We start from the raw sequence: 18,402 nt of genomic DNA on the forward strand, positions 1-18,402 counted from the left end.
TTTGCTTTGTATTCCTGAACACATGATATCTAGTATTTTGGAGGAAAAAGATAATTCAAAGGTTAGGACATTCTAGATTTCCCTTTTTAGAGGTTTTATTGGTGAGAATTGTGTTTTATTTTATAGAGTAACACTCTTGTTAAAGTTGAGACCTCAAAACTAGTCAAATAATTTTTATTTTATTTCTGTCGAGAGAGCCTATTTCTTAGAGTACAAACTATGACTCCATTCTTTTAAAAAATTAAGGACCTGTAATCTCAGCACTTTGGGAGGCCAAGGTGGGTGGATCACCTGAGGTCAGGAGTTCGAGACCAACCTGGCCAACATGGCGAAACCCCATCTCTACTAAAAATACAAAAAATTAGCTGGGCGTGGTGGCGAGCACCTGTAATTTCAGCTACTCGGAAGGCTGAGGCAGGAGAATATTTGAACCCGGGAGGCAGAGGTTGCAGTGAGCAGAAATCCCGCCATTGCACCTGGGCAACAAGAGTGAGACAGTGACTCAAAAAAAATTACTTACTTATTTTTGCATGAGACCCTGGCTTTTAGGATACAAGTGAACCACAATGCAATACAGAAGTGTCACGGCATGTAAAACTGCACATTGTTCATGTTTGAGTTGTGATGAATGGTTTTGGACAGTATTGGCATTTTTAATTTCTGCTAGAAAAGCATTCGGAAACATATAGTCATGTGTATCACCTTTAGTTAATATTGGCTTTTTAAGCTGTCACTAAGAGGTCAATGAAAAGGGAATCACTGATATTTTCTTATTCCCAGTTTCTGCCTTTAACTTTCCAGAGACACTGGAGATTGTTGATTATCTTCCCAACAGAAATAAATATTTTAACAACCCTTGGAGAAAGAAAAAATCCTGAGTTCTAGATAGTTTAAGTTTGTTTTCCTAAGCCCTCTAAAAAGCTCAATTTTTTTGGCCTCCTCTCTTGCCTTTGTATGTGCAAAATGAAGATTCTAGAAGAAACTTTCTAAGTAATTATGTTATAAAATCTAGGTCATGGTTTTTTTTCTGTATTAAAGGGTACAAAATTTATTCATTTTTTAACACTTCTGTTTTATTAATAGCTTTATCCAAATAAGGTATTCTATTTTTTGTTCCCCATCTTTCCTTCTCCTTCATTCCCTTTCAGAATCCCACATATGCAGTTCAGATATCTGGCTGTGGAGAATCTTTGGTCTCCTTCCTAATGACTAGTCACATATTTAAAAGCACGTTCTTCAAGTTTGTGTGTTACTGGTTTTGGAACCCAGTGCTAAGAATCTGATTATTGATCTCCATCAGTTGAAGAACGTGGTTTCAAATCCAACAGCAAAACATTCTGAGGGTTCTGACTCAAATGGCAGTCAAACTGCTTGTATAAATAGAAGAGTTTAATTGCTGGCTTAGTTTGCTTCTTGATATTCTTTGAAGCTGTTGGGGAATTTGGTAGGAATTTATACCTGTTAATTTGAAAAATATCTTCAGAGACCTAATGGAACCAATTTTCACATAAGAAAATCTTATATTACTCCTAGAATTTCTACATAACCTAAGGTGCAGAATATACCTAGTCAATAAATATTTTTTCCCACACCTGGAACAACCTGACAGTTATTAAATGAGATAATATGTGCAAAGTGTTCATCATAGTGCCTGGCATGAGGAAAATATTCAGTAAATACCTTTGCTCTCACGGTTTTAGTCTGCCTGATGTGTTTTGTATGTCAGCACTCTGTATTTTCTTAATAGCTCTAGGCTCATAAATTTTGTCACCTCTCTGAAACTTAGGCCCTGGAAATTGGAAGCAAATAGTTTGAAATTTTAACATCTAGTTAATATTTCTCATTGGTGTACACTCACGTGTTCAACAGTTTTTAAAATTCTGATTTGCCTAATTACAAAAGAAGTAATTTTCAATACATCAAGATTCTTTAGGCCAGGCATGGTGGCTCACGCCTGTAATCCCAGCACTTTGGGAGGCTGAGGTGGGCAGATTGCTTGACCCCAAGAGTTCGAGACCAGCCTGGGCAACATAGTGAGACCCTGTCTCAAATAAAATAAAATAAAATATTCTTTAAATTATATATAATTTGCTATGTTTTCAGTTCAGGTAAATGCATGTATAAATTGGTTTCCAAATTAGAACACATTTTATTTTATATTATTTTAGATCTTCCCATCAGTGAAGACTCTGAGGTTTATGTGTGATAGGTTCTATAAGAAAAATTGATTTAGGCAGTTAGGAAAAAATAACATACCCTTGGAAGTGGCATTTTTTTTCATTTTTTGTTCTTTGATTTTTAGACATTTCATAAGGCTCACTGGAGCTGAATCCTTTAGTTGCCTATCATAAGCCCAAAGAAATATCACCTACTTAAAATTTTAAAAATTTATATAAAGTTTAAATTTTTTAAATCAATCAAGGTAAACGGTTATTAGTTTAAGAAATAACATGCTTTCTGTGCTGAGGATACTTGGTTATTTGTTCTCTAAATGTCTTTCTTGCATGTATTAATTTAATACTCCTTACATAGAAGGAGGTGTACAAAATCATTTTTTAAAACATTTTCCTAATAGATAGCTTTCTTTTATTCATTTTTCTCTTCCTTATAAAATATTTTAGTTGATAATTCTATAAAATAAAATTATTGTTGTTTTATAGGCAGTTGACTGGTGGAGTTTAGGTGTTCTAATGTATGAATTACTAACTGGAGCATCTCCTTTCACTGTTGATGGAGAAAAAAATTCCCAAGCTGAGATATCTAGGTAAGATTTGACAAAATAAAATAAATGCATTGTTTTCTCAAAGGAACTGATCACATTCCTGCAGTTAGGCTGATGTAAACAATAATTTTTAAAATGAGGACAGACAAAGTGATGTTTATGTGGTAAATTTTCATTTCTATCATATAGCATATAGATATGTTACCTTTATATTTCTTTATACTGATTTTATGTGCCCAACTGAATCTGAAGTTTAACTTATGATCTATAGTGTCGTGATTTTGGTGTGCCCCAAAGCACTTAGCATATTGTCTTACACTTAGTAGATACCTCATATATTGAGAAGTTTATTTAATGGATACTTTTTTCTCCACTGTATATGTAATTTATTTCTTTGTGACTTTAACATGAAGAGACAGTAATGATATTTTTGAACTCATGAATGTAGGCTCAATAGAAACAAATATCATAAAATTATCCTCTTGTAGGTCTCAGAGCATTATTCTCTTCTTTTCTTTCATAGCAGCTATCACAGTTGCAGTGTTACATTTTTGTTTATAATTATTTGATTAATGTCTGTCTGTCACACTAGATTGTAAGCTCTGTGAGAGTAAGGGACATGTCTGGCTTTGATTCTCAGTACTTGCTATATAGAGCTCCGTAAATATTGGAGGGATAAAATGAGTTAATGAACAAATAAGTGAATAGTGACCAACATTATACTAATTACTAGTTATGTTTTTGTCCTGTTTTTACTTGAATTTTATAACTTTGAGAACAGATTTGACATTAAAAATTAAAAATTGAGATTCCACTTCCAAAGAAGATGGAATAAACAGGGACCAGATTTACTTTCCTGCCTGAAACAATTTTAACAATGGGCAAAATATATGAAACAACAGATTTGAAGACATTGGACATCTGGAAGTGAAGGACAGTGATCTTTGAGAGGCGGAAAAATAAATGAGGTGAGCCCTATGATTGCCCCAGCTTACTGCCTTGAGAGCATTTCCAGGCCGCAAAACCCAGACGCAGTTGAGGAGGTGGAACTGAGAGTCCAAGAAGATCAAGAAAGCTAGAGTTTGCAGGCCAGAGTGTGGGAGAGGAGAGTGGCACCCAGAGGGAAGTCCAGAGGTGTGCAGAGTTATTCAATTGAGTGTTGGTAAGCACACAGTGAGGGAACTATTCCATATAGTGAAGATGTTATTTCTTGCCAAATTGAACTGTAGATTCAATGCAGTCACATTTCCGGCAGGCATTTTTTTTCTTTAGAAATTGACAACCTGGGTCTAAAATTCATTATGAAAATGCAGAGGACCTAGAATAGCCAAATTATCTTTGAAGAAATATAAGTCTTGTAATAAACTTTGTTCTAAGTTACAGTAATTAAGACATTGTGGTATTGGTGTCAGGATAGACAAATGATCAATGGCAAATGATTTTTGACAAAGATGCAAAGTCACTTCTGTAAAGATAGTTTTGAACAAATAGTGCTGGAACCACTGGCTATCCAGATGGAAAAAAGTGAACTTCAAGAAATACTTCATACTATATAGAAAAATTAACTCAAAATGGATTATAGACCTAAATGTAAAACCTAAAACTGTAAAACTTCTGGAAGGAAACGTAAAGGAAAACCGTTGTGAGCTTGGTTTAGGTAAATATTTCTTAGATATGTCACAAAAAGTGCAATCCATAAAACATTAATAAATTGGACTTCATCAAAATTATTTCTGCTCTTCAAAACTGTTAAGAGAATGAAAAGACAAGCCACAGACTGGGATAAAATTTTAAATCATATGTCTGCTGAAGGACTGGTATCCAGAATGTATAAAGAATTCTTAAAACTCAAGAAAACAAACAACTGCATTTAAAAATGGGCAAAAAATTTGAACAGACAATTCATCAGAGAAGATGTGTAGGTGGTAAATTAGCACATGAAAAGACTATCAACACCTTTAGTCTTTAGGGAAATGCAAATTAAAACATCAATGAAATACCACTATATACTCAACTAGTATGGCTAAAAATAAAGGGACTGATAATACCAAGTGCTGATAAAGACTTGGAGGAACTGGAACTTTCATACACTGCAAGGGGAAATGTAAAATGGTACAAAAACTTTGGAAAATAGGCAGTTTCTTAAAAAGTTAAACATTACTCACTGTCTAATCTGTCTATTCCACTCCTGGGTAATTACCAAGGGAAATGAAAACATATGTCTATTTAAAAACTTGTACATGAATGTTAATGACAACTTCATTTGTAATAACTGAAAACTGGAAATAACCCAGGTATCTGTCAACAAGTAAGTGGTTAAACAAATTGTGGTTTATTCATACAAATGGAATACTCCTTAGCAATGAAAAGGAATTTATCTAAGACATGTGCAGTAGTGCACCTGTAGTTACAGTTGCTGAGAAGGGTGAGGTGGGGGGATTGCTTGAGCCCAGGAGTTTGAGGTCAGCCTGGGCAATATAGCAAGACCCTATCTCTTAAAAAAAAAAAAAAAGGAATGATTTGTTTATACACTTGCAAATGGATGAATCTCAAAATAATTACACCGAGTGAAAGAAGCGAGAAAATATACAATATATACCATATGATTCCATTTCTGGAAAATGCAAACTAACCTACAGTGACAAAAAGCAGAATAGCAGTTGCCTGGGGACTGGGATTGGGGGAGGTCAGGAGAGATTACAGTATGTAGGAAAACTTTGGAAGGTGATGAGTATGTTTATTATCTTGATTGTGGCAGTGGTTTCACAGGTGTATACATATGTCAAAACTTATCAAACTTAAAACATTTTCTTCCATGAAATTAAAAAAACATAAAATTGCACAATTTGTACGTGGGAATTTTATTGTACGTCAATTGTACTTCAATAAAACTGTTAAAAATTTAAAGTGTACCTTTTCCAGGACAGGCTAGGAAGTAAATGGTTTCTCACTGTTTCAATTTATTTAATGCCAAAGTTAAGTGAGCAGTACTTCTTTTTAAAATCAGGGTGAGTTAAAATCTCACCTCTTATGAAAAATTATAAATATGACTTTGTTTATTTTAAATTGATTTTTTGGCAGTTTGAAAATACCTCAGACTATAGGAAACTGTGGCCACCGTCTTGAGAATTTGGGTCCAGTTGCAAGATCATACCTGTCATGGTGACAGGTACTAAGGGTGGCCTTAGCCTGACAACATTAAGTGGTGGCTTCTCTAATTCCCCTCTTTCTGATTCCACATATACAGGCAATCTTTATAAAATAATTTTCCTTTCCACTGTAGGTCTGAGTGTGGAGAGAAGTATATTGCTTATGATGGCAAGAATATTCTGAACAAAGTAATGTTCACATTTAAATTGCTTTTATTCCCTTTATGTCAATCAATAGGCATTCTGGTTTTAGAAAGAGAAAGAGAGCCTGAATCAGATTGTCTAAAACCTTACAACTAAAGCAAATAGACTTTTCAAGAATTTAAATAGGATTCCTTCCCTTTAATCAATTAATTATCCACTTTGTCATGGTGTCAACCTGTAATTTCATGGTTTTTGTGTGTGTGTGTGTGACAAATTTACAAACAATGTGATAACTAAATTATCCTACACTACATTTTCCTTTCAAAATAATCATCCTGAGTATTTTTCTGGCATAAATCTTGTATGTATCATTTAGATAAATGTGTCATTACCTGTCCCCAGTGTCTTAATTGGCTTAGGCTTTTTATCATCATTGAATTTTTCCATTCATTAATTATTATGATCTTCCCTGAACTCTGCATACTTTCCATATTTTTTGTTTGAAATGATTCAAAGGAATGTATTATCTAAGTTATCTGTTTGCCATTTTTGTCTACAGGTAGCCTAGAATAAAAATGTTTTTCTAGTATATCAAATTTCAAAATATGCTAAGAACTTAGAATGAGAAGAAACTTAGAGTCCAGCTTTTCCCCTGACATAAGAATCCCTTTGTCTGTAAGAATCCCTGATAGTTGTGCCATCATGGAAAGGATGGAGCTTCTATAAGGTATTTTTAAGGAAGCCATGTTCATTAATGGACAACTTTAGTTGTATAGAGCTTTCCCCGCCTTAAACTGAAATTATTATTTTCTCATTTCTGAATGTTAATTTTGGTCCTGTCTGCTGAAGAACATGGAATAATTCTATTATTTCTTTCTAGACATTACTTTAAGGATAGTTTTATCTAGGATAAATCTTTTAGCTATTCATTAGAAATCATTTCTAGATTTCTCATATCCTGATACTATTTTGGACAAATATTAAATTATCAGTATTATAGATTGGAATGATTGGTTTTTAGCTTTTCTGTGAGTCTGTTTCTTATTTTTTTAAATATATGTACATGTACTTTTCTTACGTGTCTTACACTAGCTTTTATTTTATAAATTTATTTTATTTATTTATTTTTTTAATTTTGAGACAGAGTCTCACTCTGTCACCAAGGCTGGGTATAGTGCCGTGATCTCGGCTCACTGCAACCTCCGCCTCCCAAGTTAAAGTGATTTTCCTGCCTCATCCTCCCCAGTTGCTCGATTACAGGCACATGCCACCACACCCACCTAATTTTCGTAGTTTTAGTAGAGATGGTGTTTCACCATGTTGGCCAGGCTGGTCTCAAACTCCTGACCTCAAGTGATCCACCTGCCTCAGCCTCCCAAAGTGCTGGGATTACAGGATGAGCCACCGCACCTGGCTTCCATTAGCTTTTATTGCCTTTCTGTATAGAATATCTTTTAGGCCAGTGGTCACTCTCAGTTCCTTGCAATGTGGGCCGCTCTAACCTAACAACTCTCTTTGTCAGAGCCTGTGAGCTGGCAAGGCAGTAGAGTCCACTAGGAAGATGGGATGCCTTGTAACCTAATCATGCAATTGACATCCTGTCATCTTTCTGTACCCAGTATTGGTTATAAGGAAGGCACTAGGTCCAACCCACAGGTAAGAGGCTGTGAATGCAAATATACAGTGATCATTGGGGCCATCTTCAAAGTCTGCCTACCATAAGCCCTTTACAAAAAAGATTGCCAACCCTTGGTCTAGGTAATTAATTTTGAGATATGTTGCTTTTGGAGTCATGTATAGAATAACTAGAAGTGTCATTTTTTTACCCTGTTTTAAGAAGAAATCAAATGTATTATTTTTCTTGGCCTTCTTAGGTCTTTATGATAAAATGCTTTATTGGCATATTTTGTAAAGCCTCCTTGATTCTCAGTTTGCTGGGGGTTTATTCTTTTCTTCCTCATTTTAGGTATTTCTGTACCCAATATGAGCATCTATGTTTTCCAGGGTTTTTTGACTAGTTAGCCAAAAACTTTTTAAAGTTTGTCACAGTAGCTACTCATTTACACATTCATCTACACGAGGCAATTGCAGCAGCTCCAGACTAGAGTCCAGCAGCAGGAGGGGATGGCAAGTAGAGGACAGGGTGAAATGGCCCTTTCCTTGGCACACTCATACTCTTCAGCTCTACATCTTCTTCCCGTTCTTCATTTTTTTTTCACTGCTTCACTCTACAACCTGTTGGGGTGAATCACACTTCGTTATTAATTGCTCTGAGGCACTCCCTAGTGGGGTGGAGCATTTGGAGTCCTGAATAAAACCTAGGGATAGGCCGGGTGCAGTGGCTCACGCTTGTAATCCTAGCACTTGGGGAGGCCGAGGCAGGTGGATCACCTGAAGTCAAGAGTTTGAGACCAGCCTGGCCAACATGGCAAAACCCCATCTCTACTAAAGATAAAAAAATTAGCTAGGCATGGTGATGGGTGCCTGTAATTCCAGCTACTCGGGAGGCTGAGGCAGGAGAATCGTTGGAACCCTGGGGGCAGAGGTTGCAGTGAGCCGAGATAGCACCACTGCACTCCAACCTGGGTGAAAGAGTAAAACTCCATCTCAAAAAAACAAACAAACAAGCAAAAAAACCTAGAGATCATTCTTCCAACTGTGGAAAAGTTCCATCAGAAACATCATCAGTCTGCCTATCATTTCCCAGGCCGCCTTAGTCTCTCACCGGAGACCTGGCCCTCTGTTGTTTCCCTGATGATGCTGCAGTGTAGATTCTTTGCCGCCACCTCTGTGCACCACCCCAGCCAGTTCTCTACTGCTACAGTCAACCCAGAGTCTAAAAGGCCAGCCTCATACATACTGGAAAGGGCCATGAAAGGAAGAAGGTAGCTTTCTATGTTCACGACTCTGTCACACATTTTGGTCTCTGGATCACCTGCTGTTTCTCATGTACTCATGGTTTTCTATGGCCTCCCAAAGAAGGTCTCATCATTTTGGGTGATAATCTTGGCTTTATAGTCTGGCTGTTGCTCTCTGCCTCTAGCTCTTTTCAGTGTAGCTTTCTCTTTGGAATTCCTTGCATTGAAGTCTGCTTCTGAGCTCCAAATGGTGTCTTAGTTTTATTGTCACATGCAGCCACTTGGCTCCAAGGAACCCCCCAGGTCTGAGTTTACCACTCTCTTCCATCGCTATCATCCTCCCCCTGTTAGGGAAGGTAGTCTAAGGGCCATCATGGAATGAGTGGAGAAGTAAAAGTTTAACAGCATTGTGTGGGCTACAGAAAAAAAAGTGTACAAAGGAAGAGAGACAGGAAGAGGTCTGGCAATAAAAGTCATACTAAGTAACTTTTAAATCTTATTTAAGACACTTCCAGGCAGGTCTAACAAGCCAGTCTAGTAGCCCCACCAGCAATCTAACTCTACAAGAGTGGTGAGGACCCCCAGCAGACCAGCTTGGTTCACTAAGGAAGCCTTAGCCATTGAGAGGAAGGGAAATTTTTGGTAATATCTATCACTTTTAGATAGAAGATGCTATAAATTAAAAAGAAAGCTCTTTTCAGCAAAATCTTTGCAGTATCATGCATTCATCTTTGGTTCCCCTAACTTTGTAAGAAACAAGTTTTTTCCTTCAGTCCCAGAAACAATGGCCGGAGTGTGCACCTCTCAGATGGCTTCTCAGGCAGTGTGGTAGGAGACCTGGTTAGTGTACTGGGCAGAAGAGGGAAATAAGATGCTATATGTGGCCGGCCGCAGTGGCTCATGCCTATAATCCCGGCAAGTTGGGAGGCTGAGGAGAGTGGATCACTTGAGGTCAGGAGTTCGAGACCAGCCTGGCCAACATGGTGAAACCTTGTCTCTACTAAAAATACAAAAATTAGCTGGGCATGGTGGCAAGTGCCTGTAATCCCAGCTACTCAGGAGGCTGAGGCAGGAGAATCACTTGAACTCAGGAGGCGGAGGTTGCAGTGAGCCAAGATCACACCAGTGTACTCCAGCCTGGGCAACAGAGGGAGATTCCACCAAAAAAAAAAAAAGATGTTTTATGTGATAGTGAAGAAGAGTATTTATAGCTTACGTAAGACATGCCCTGGGGACGACTCCAATAGTTACTGGGTGGGTGAGACTTTTGAGTGCAGTCAGATCCCACAGAAGCAGATAAGGATACCAGCCAAATAATCTCAATTTATTATTATTAATGACCTGGTTGGTGTGGCCTAGGGAAACACAGGTTAAGTGGATCAAGGAAGGACTCAGTAACACCAAAAGTGAAGTGACAGCCTGTCTCATAGCTAAAGGAAGACAGACTACTATAAAGTGACATCAACAGCACCGTTCACCTGGGGACCGCTGTGTGCCAACCTCTGTGCTGAGAAGTCACCCACATTGTATTCTGGAATCCTCAGAACCCTGAAAAATAAGTGGTAGCATATGCAGTTTTACAGATGAAGAAACTAGGATGTAACTTGCCTGGGACTCAATGCTACTGTGAGGTTGGACTCGGATCAAATACAGAGTTACTGGAAAGTTACTCCATGCTGTCTTCACGGGTAACACTTGTTTCCATGCTGCTGTTTTCTTTCCAAGTCTGGCAGGTGCTTATTTCAGGTAAAAGACTGGGAAGCACTGGCCCACGGACTGCAGGGAATTGATTTCATTAATCAGTGGAGTATTTGTTGAATAATTATTTACTCCGAAGGAGAAAGAGAAATAGAGGGCAAAGTCCTTGTCCTAAGAACATTTATATAGCATTTGGGAGGAAATGGAATAAATACATGAAAATTCATAGTATCAGGGAGTTTTGACAAATGTGTGAGTGCTTTTAGGTAAGAAGAATGCTGGGGGAGGACAAAGGAGGTTTGGTTCCCTGGGGCTGGGCTGTCAGGGAAGCATTCATGATGGAGATGCGGACTGGGTTGGGTAGAAGAGAAAAGATGGTGGGGAAGTACCCACAGTAGCACACGGGAGGTTCAGGACTCCATTGCCTCCTTGCCACTCTGTGTACTCCTGCCAGTGGGTTCATGATCTTTTAAGTGAAACTCATTTTATTGTTCCCACTCTAAATATCGTGTTCATTGTAGTTTAAGATATGCATATGGGGTAAAGAGTCAATAATAACACCCAGAGACATATACTATTAATGTTTTGATATATTTTGTTTTATTCTTTTTTACTTGTATAATGTTGTACTCATACTAGAAATATAATTTTATATTTTTCAGTTTTTGCTGAAATTTATGTCATAAACATTTTGTTCTCTAGTTACAAGCTCTCTGTAAACATAATTTTGTAATGGCTGGATAATGTACTATTGAGTGGATACACCATAATATGTTTAACTTTTCCCCTGGTGTTGGACAAAAATGTAGAGTAAGTGAAGTTTACTGAGAGCTGTTTCTAACTCAGGCAGGCACATAAATAATTTTATAATTCTGGGACCACATGGGAACCAGGAAGTAAAAGTCAAGAACATTAAGTCATGAAATGGAAAAGATTGTGAACTTTTAAATGGAGGACAAATAGAAATAAACAATCCATGAGAATGCATGCCATCTGCAGAAAAGCAAAAGAGTTATTGCAGGCATCTCATTGAAACTGTGAGGAAGAAAGGTCCTGAGTGGGCAAGATACAGTAAGTAGAAAACAATTTGACATTTATTTATTCACTAAATATTTGTTGAAGAGTTGCTATGTGCTAAGCAATGTTCTAGGCCCTGGGAATAAAGCAGTGAACAAAACAAAGAGAATTCTTACTCCGTTAGAGCTTATGTTTCAGTTGAGAGAGATAAATAATAGACAAATAAACATATGGTATGCATGAAGAAAAATAAAACAGAGTCAAGGGATAAGGAATATGGGAGTAACAGCTATTCTTGATAGGATGGTTAGAGCAAGCTTCTCTGAAAAGTTGACACTTGAACAAAGACCTCAGTGGGTTTAAGAAGTGAGCACCCCCAGGCATGGTGGCTCACGCCTGTAATCCCAGCACTTTGGGAGGCCGAGGTGAGCGAATCATGAGGTCAGGAGATCGAGATCATCCTGGCTAACACGGTGAAACCCCATCTCTACTAAAAATACAAGAAATTAGCCAGGCGAGGTGGCAGGCGCCTGTAGTCCCAGCTACTTGGGAGGCTGAGGCAGGAGAATGGTGTGAACCCGGGAGGTGGAGCTTGCAGTGAGCTGGGATCACACCATTGCACTCCAGCCTGGTCGACAGAGCCAGACTCTCTCTCAAAAAATAATAATAATAATAATAATAATAAAAGAAGTGAGCATCACCCATTGTTACTAAGACTGTTGTGCTTAAAGGTCAGCGATTTTTTTTTTGAGACAGGTCTTTTTTGTATTTTAGTGAACACACAAAAACACATGTACAAAGCTTCATAGGTTTACTTTTTCTAAAACATTTTATTATAAAAGTTTTCAAACATTTGTTACAGTGGACACTCACACACTCACTACCTAAATTCTATCATGAATATTTTATCATCCTTGCTTATTTCCTGTCTGCCTATGTATCTGTACCTCTCCCATCGTAGGTTTAATTTTAATTTTGGTGTCTACCCTTCATTCTGTACATTGTGAAGCTAATCACTTGTGATTTCCTTTTGCCACAGAGGTTTCCAGAAACTTAATTCATGAGTAGGAAGAAATTTTATATTCATTTTTATATTATTGGTGTGTATTTTAATTTTATTTCATTTGGTTTTTTACATGCAGTTCCTCAATCCATTTGGAATTCATTTGGGTCGTAATATAAGGCAGGGGTCTTGCTTTTGTTTGTTTATTTCCTGTACAGCTGGTTTCCCCAACATTTGTGGCCTTTTGCTATGTGATCTGGTCTTTTTTTTTTTAAATAATACAAGTTTTTGGCTGGGCATGGTGGCTCACACCTGTAATCCCAACACTTTGGGAGGCCAAGGCAGGCAGATCACCTGAGGTCAGGAGTTCGAGACCAGCCTGGCCAATATGGTGAAACCCCATCTCTACTGGAAATATGAAAATTAGCCAGGCGTGGTGGTGGGTGCCTGTAATCCCAGCTACTCGGGAGGCTGAGGCAAGATAATTGCTTGAACCTGAGGCAGGAGAATTGCACCACTGCACTCCAACCTGGCGACAGAGCGAGAATCCGTCTCAAAAAATAATAATAATTCAGGTTTTTATATAAGCTTGGTTATTTTTCACAATGTGTCATCTGTGTTCACTTGATTTGGCTATTAATTTATTTTGCTAGCACCTCACTTTAACAATTTCATTTCATGATACATTGTAATATGTGGCTAGGCAATCAACCCAATTTTCTTTTTTAGAATTTTCTTACTTGTGCTGTATATTTTGCAAATGAATATTAAAGTCACCCATGTTCTAAGGCCTTGTTGCAAGTTTAATTAATATTCATATTTCTTGCTTTTTTGAAAGGAGTCTTTCCGTATCTGTAAAAGAAGGATAAAAATAGCAGTCTTTTGATAGGATTATTATATGGATTAAATAACATACACGTGAAGTGTTTAATATGGCTTATCAACTCAGAGCTTTTTCTGACTTTACAGAAGGCTCTAAGATTTATTTGGGCTCTACCTAATTGTAATTCATTTCTGGAGTTTCCCAGATCCATTTTTAAGCAAGAAAAAGATAACTTTGGGATATTACCAATTCAGAAATCAAGCACATTGGAGGAGGAGAAGTGACAGCAACACCCAAGAAATGTCTCCCTGCCCTTGTTGCAGGATCCTCTAGTATTGTCATGACTAAATGTCCCACAGAATCGTCTACCCTCAGCCCCACTTCTGTAGTGCCCATTCTGCATAGCCAGCAGTGGTCTGGGGTTCAGACTGACGTTCACACTCACATGTCACAATAGACTGGAATCTGGCACCAGTTTTATTTAGCTTTATATAAGGATGCAGGACAGGAAACAGTGTATCAACATTACAGCATCAAACACATCTTCATTGGGGACCTTCCCACCACCTGTGTGTGGCTTCCCATCCCACAGAAGACACACTCAACCATTGGTGATGAGAATAAGGGGGAGCTTGTGGACCACCCCAGCATGGGAAGCTCAGAGCAGCAACTGTCCCTTGTAACAGCCTGTGAGCATGGCTTCTAGGGGCCTGCATGCCTGCTCACACCTCTCAGTCCAGATGCAGCTCACTTCCAGGAGGAGCTTTCACAGCACCTGACCCAGCTGCCACGCCAGTTATCTTAACCCAGTACATTTCAAGGGTATGGTACAAGGAATAGTTACATATGGGATCACCTTCTTATGGAGAAAAGATGTAACCTGCTATAGGCCCTTTCTCCTCACCACACCACTCCCAGTGTCTGGTTCTCTTCCTGTCACTGCAGTTTTCTAGCAGGAATAGGCTTTAGAACCTCCTCACATCACTGAGGAAAGCCTGTGGCACTCTGTTTACCAAGACAACAGGGAGCCTAAGTGATATTCCTTCCACATATCTTCTGTTTTCACAGGGTGGGGCAAGATACTCCTCGTCATCTGCTAGGGTCTCCTGCTGTTGCTTCTGGCCATAGGATTTTCACTCAGGAATGGGAGGGGTTTAGGCTATCACTGGTGGTTCTCCAATCTCCCTCATCAGCACTGTTTTCCGCTGACATGCTTTCAGATTTGTACTCAATTTCTCCCAATGTGGTCCCTGCCTCATCTGAATTTAAAATTCTACCTCCCTGCATGTGGTCTCCTTGTGCTCTTCTTTCCAGACTTGGCATCTCAGCAGAGCCATTTCTGTTTTTGGGTACTCCTCCTTTTGAGGATGAACCCACCATGGTGGACATTTCTCCTTTCTGTCTTCACAGGACTGACTGTTCTTTCCCCAGCACCTGATACTGAGTAGATTTCCAATACAAGTTGAAATGTTCTTAAGGTTTAAGAAGTAATAAGATGGTGCAGAGTCAGTATGCTAAGATGATGTCAGCCAAAGTGCATATATTTCTGTCCTGATTGAACAAAAGTAAATGTCACAATTTGCTTATCTTGACTCTGATCCTTTATGCAAAGTTTTTTTCCTGCAAAAAGTACAGTAGAGGTGGAGAAAATGGGAAAAGCTTTGCTTATTTTCCCCCCAGAAACAGGATTCCCAGTTTCTCTCTCAGACATGCCTGTGTCTGATCTGAGAAGAGGATTGTCTATTAATGCCGAAAATCCAGACAAGCAGTGAGCAATGGGAGAGTATTAAAGAATCAAAAAGCAGAGTGTGTGTTGCTTATTTCTTTCCTTTCTTTCCTTGTTTTACCAACATTTTCTTGGGTTCCCAAAATTAAGTACTAGAGGTAGAATTAACTTTGAGATTAACAACACTGCTGGAATCTTTTGTAAAAAATTACAGTTTCATTATCATTTCACTGATTCTCAGTGGCCACTTGATAGAGCGTCTAGGCCTATTTTCTATACGGTTGCCTTGGAATGAGAGAGTATAACAGTAGCTCACATTGATTGAGTATTTGCTATGCGCTAGGTACTATGTTAAGCACTCTACAGGTCTTATTTAAGCATCATAATACCCATTTCAGGTAGGTACTGATGTTATGCCCATTTTACAGGTGAGAAAACTGAGGTACAGAGGTTAGTTATCTCAAGGTCACACAAGGTCAAGGTAGAGCCAGTGTTGGGCTCATTCTGGCTCCAAAGTCTATATTCTAACTCACCACACTATACTGTCTCTTATACATTAATTATCTGTTTTCGTTTCATAATGGTTATTAATATTTTAATGCACAGTAGGGAATCTTTTTGCAAACCCAATTAATGGAGTAACTGTCTTCATATATATTGTGTTAAGGTTCTTAATTTCAGTCAATCCTTTCAATATTTCTTACTAAATTATTGATTTGGATGTTAGGGAGAAAGGTACACTTGGATTGGATTGATTTCTTCTGTAACCTTAGAATAAATTCTCATCAAGAAACTTATTACCATCTTATGTTTTTATTTTCCATAATAAATTGTGGATTTTACTCCATCTCTGAGCTCTACCTGCCTCATAGGGCTTGTCTGGCTGTTTTATAGCAGCAAACATTGAAGCAGGTACTTTTACCCCATGAAAATCCCCGGCTGTAGTGCCCATTTCCAGATATCAAGAGTTGAACCATCTCCGAGTGGGTCTGACCCCACTTGTCTCGGTGGACTTCCCTCTGCATTCTTATGGGCCCGTTAGGTTTGCTGGCACTCAGGGGAAGAGGAGTGAGGTAAAGATGGTTGTTCTCTTTTGTCCTTTTAAATCTGAGTGCTGAATTCCCTTACCTGAATTTGTAAGAGTGTTTTATGTTGTGAAGTCTTTAATCATAGAGTCTAGTCTATATATGGGAGGTCTAATCTAGCCCCAGGCTTTTCCTTTTTTCCCCCTAGTGACATATTTGGGATGTTAGCCTCCCACCAGGATTGACTTATACTGAAAACATGAGCCAACATTTATTGTTACTGCTCATTTGAGTTTCAGAAATTTGACTTTATGGTATCTCATTCTAAATATTTTTTCAACAGTATTGAGGTATTATTGATTCATGTTAAGTGTTTATATCTCTCTTTCACATGTGGTTCAGTTTCAAAGTGTATTTCACCATGCTTTTTTTTTCTTTTTTTTTTGTCATCCTCTGTTTAACAGCAAGTTTTGTCTGCCTACAGGAGAATATTAAAAAGTGAGCCTCCATATCCCCAAGAAATGAGTGCTTTAGCTAAAGACCTAATTCAGCGTCTTTTGATGAAAGATCCCAAGAAGAGATTGGGATGTGGTCCACGTGATGCAGATGAAATCAAAGAACATCTCTTCTTTCAGGTGAAATTATTGAATAGATAAATGGTTTCATACTCCTTGCCATTTTCAGGGTCCTTGGCGTTCTTGGTGAAATTAGTGAACACAGTCCCCTTTAGGATCATTTTCCACTGGCATTTTCACATACATTGCACCTTTTTTTTTGTTTTGTTTTTAATGATAGGGACCCTTTAGGTAGGGCCAAAATTCTACTTATATAAACATAAATGGTCTTTTTCTCCTTCAATGGAGTGGCAGTGGAGAGGATCATAATAGCATTCAATTTTCTACGTACTGATTCATTAGAGTTTCTAGGTGGTGGTTTCCATTTGATCTTGAGATCTAGCCATGTGGACTGAGACTTTTACTGTACTTTTCACTTCTGTCTCAGTTCATGAGCTATCACTGCCACTATGTTTCACCTTTTAGATAGTGATTTCATCACTTCCTCTTTTCCCAGAAGTAATCTTTAAAAATTTTAAATTTACCTATTTCTCAGTTACATATTCATGAAACATAGAGAGTTATTCATTTATTTCCTTTGTCCTGTGACAGTGCTTCTCTTATTCTGAAAAAGCCTAATGAGACCATTCTACCGAGTACCAACATATCTGCTCAGTTTAGTACAAAAAAAAAAACACCAAAATATTAAACAACTGAGAAAAAACATGTAAATTAACTGAGTTGGCTAGTTATTTCCAGCCTCAGTCGTCAAACTGGGGATGACACGGCCTTGATTTCTAAAACTCTGGAGATAGGACTTTTAAATAACTTCATCATATCAGTAAGCCTGACCTAAATATTTGTGGTCTAAAGGGACCATCTAGGTTTTATTTTTTATTCTGTAAATTAAGCTTTTACGTTATTATCACCAAAACAAATGAAAATAATATAGCAAAATGAAGAAAAACTTCTGTCAATTAAGCTTCATGTTATTTATTGTTTTTTAAATATATAAAAACAAATATTGATTAGAAATGAGAGTTATCTCTGCACTTCTGTGCTCAAAATGGCATATTTCTCTTAGTCTCTCAATATAATTATTTTTTAAAATACTACTGCACATCTTACAGAAGTTGAGTAACATAATGAGAAATACATTTAGAATAAAAGAAACTTCTTATTATATGCATTTCATAGATTCACATGGCTTGGAAGGATTACTCTTTGAACAAACTTTCAAATATCTTGTTCAGAAGTTTATCTCAAAAGTTAACAGTAAAATTTAAGAAACAAGTGGAGCAAAGTACCCCCACTCATATTTTCCTGGAATCTCTTTTTCCATTGCTCCCTGTATTTGGGAATATTGCAGTATGTCTTTCATATTAGAGAAATTTCTCAGTAGCTTGGAATAGTAATTTTAGATTACTTAATTGCCTTGACTTTTTAAATGATAGGGACACTTTTGGAAAGACCAGAATTCTACTTGTAAAGGCCTAAATGGCCTTTTTCTCTGTAAATGGAGCGGAGGTGGAAAGGGTCATAATAGCATTCCATTTTCTACATATTAAACATTCTCCTGCTTACAACATGTTTCTTTAAATTACCCCTTTCCTCTAGAAGTTTATTTTAATATATGTACAATGGCCAAGCACAAGTTATGTGCTTATAATGGAAAACAGTACA

The 18,402-nt window shown here is 37.7% G+C and overlaps 1 protein-coding gene across 7 annotated transcripts in view; it reads left to right on the top strand.

The window, feature by feature from the left end:
* The window catches only part of RPS6KA5 (ribosomal protein S6 kinase A5), a 190,521-nt gene that overhangs the window by 133,317 nt on the left and 38,802 nt on the right, over positions 1-18,402 (top strand). For 6 of the 7 annotated variants that reach the window (XM_032134602.2, XM_032134601.2, XM_058429864.1 and 3 more), the window contains 2 exons: positions 2,661-2,764; positions 16,650-16,800. In XM_032134602.2, coding sequence (XP_031990493.1) covers positions 2,661-2,764; positions 16,650-16,800 — 255 coding nt within the window. Of the gene's footprint in view, positions 1-2,660; positions 2,765-2,789; positions 3,691-16,649; positions 16,801-18,402 lie in introns of those variants that run through there. The other variant, XM_032134605.2, reaches the window with a different exon arrangement.

This window comes from Hylobates moloch, unplaced genomic scaffold (genome assembly GCF_009828535.3).
Source record: "Hylobates moloch isolate HMO894 unplaced genomic scaffold, HMol_V3 SCAFFOLD_16, whole genome shotgun sequence".
Classification (NCBI taxonomy): domain Eukaryota; kingdom Metazoa; phylum Chordata; class Mammalia; order Primates; family Hylobatidae; genus Hylobates; species Hylobates moloch.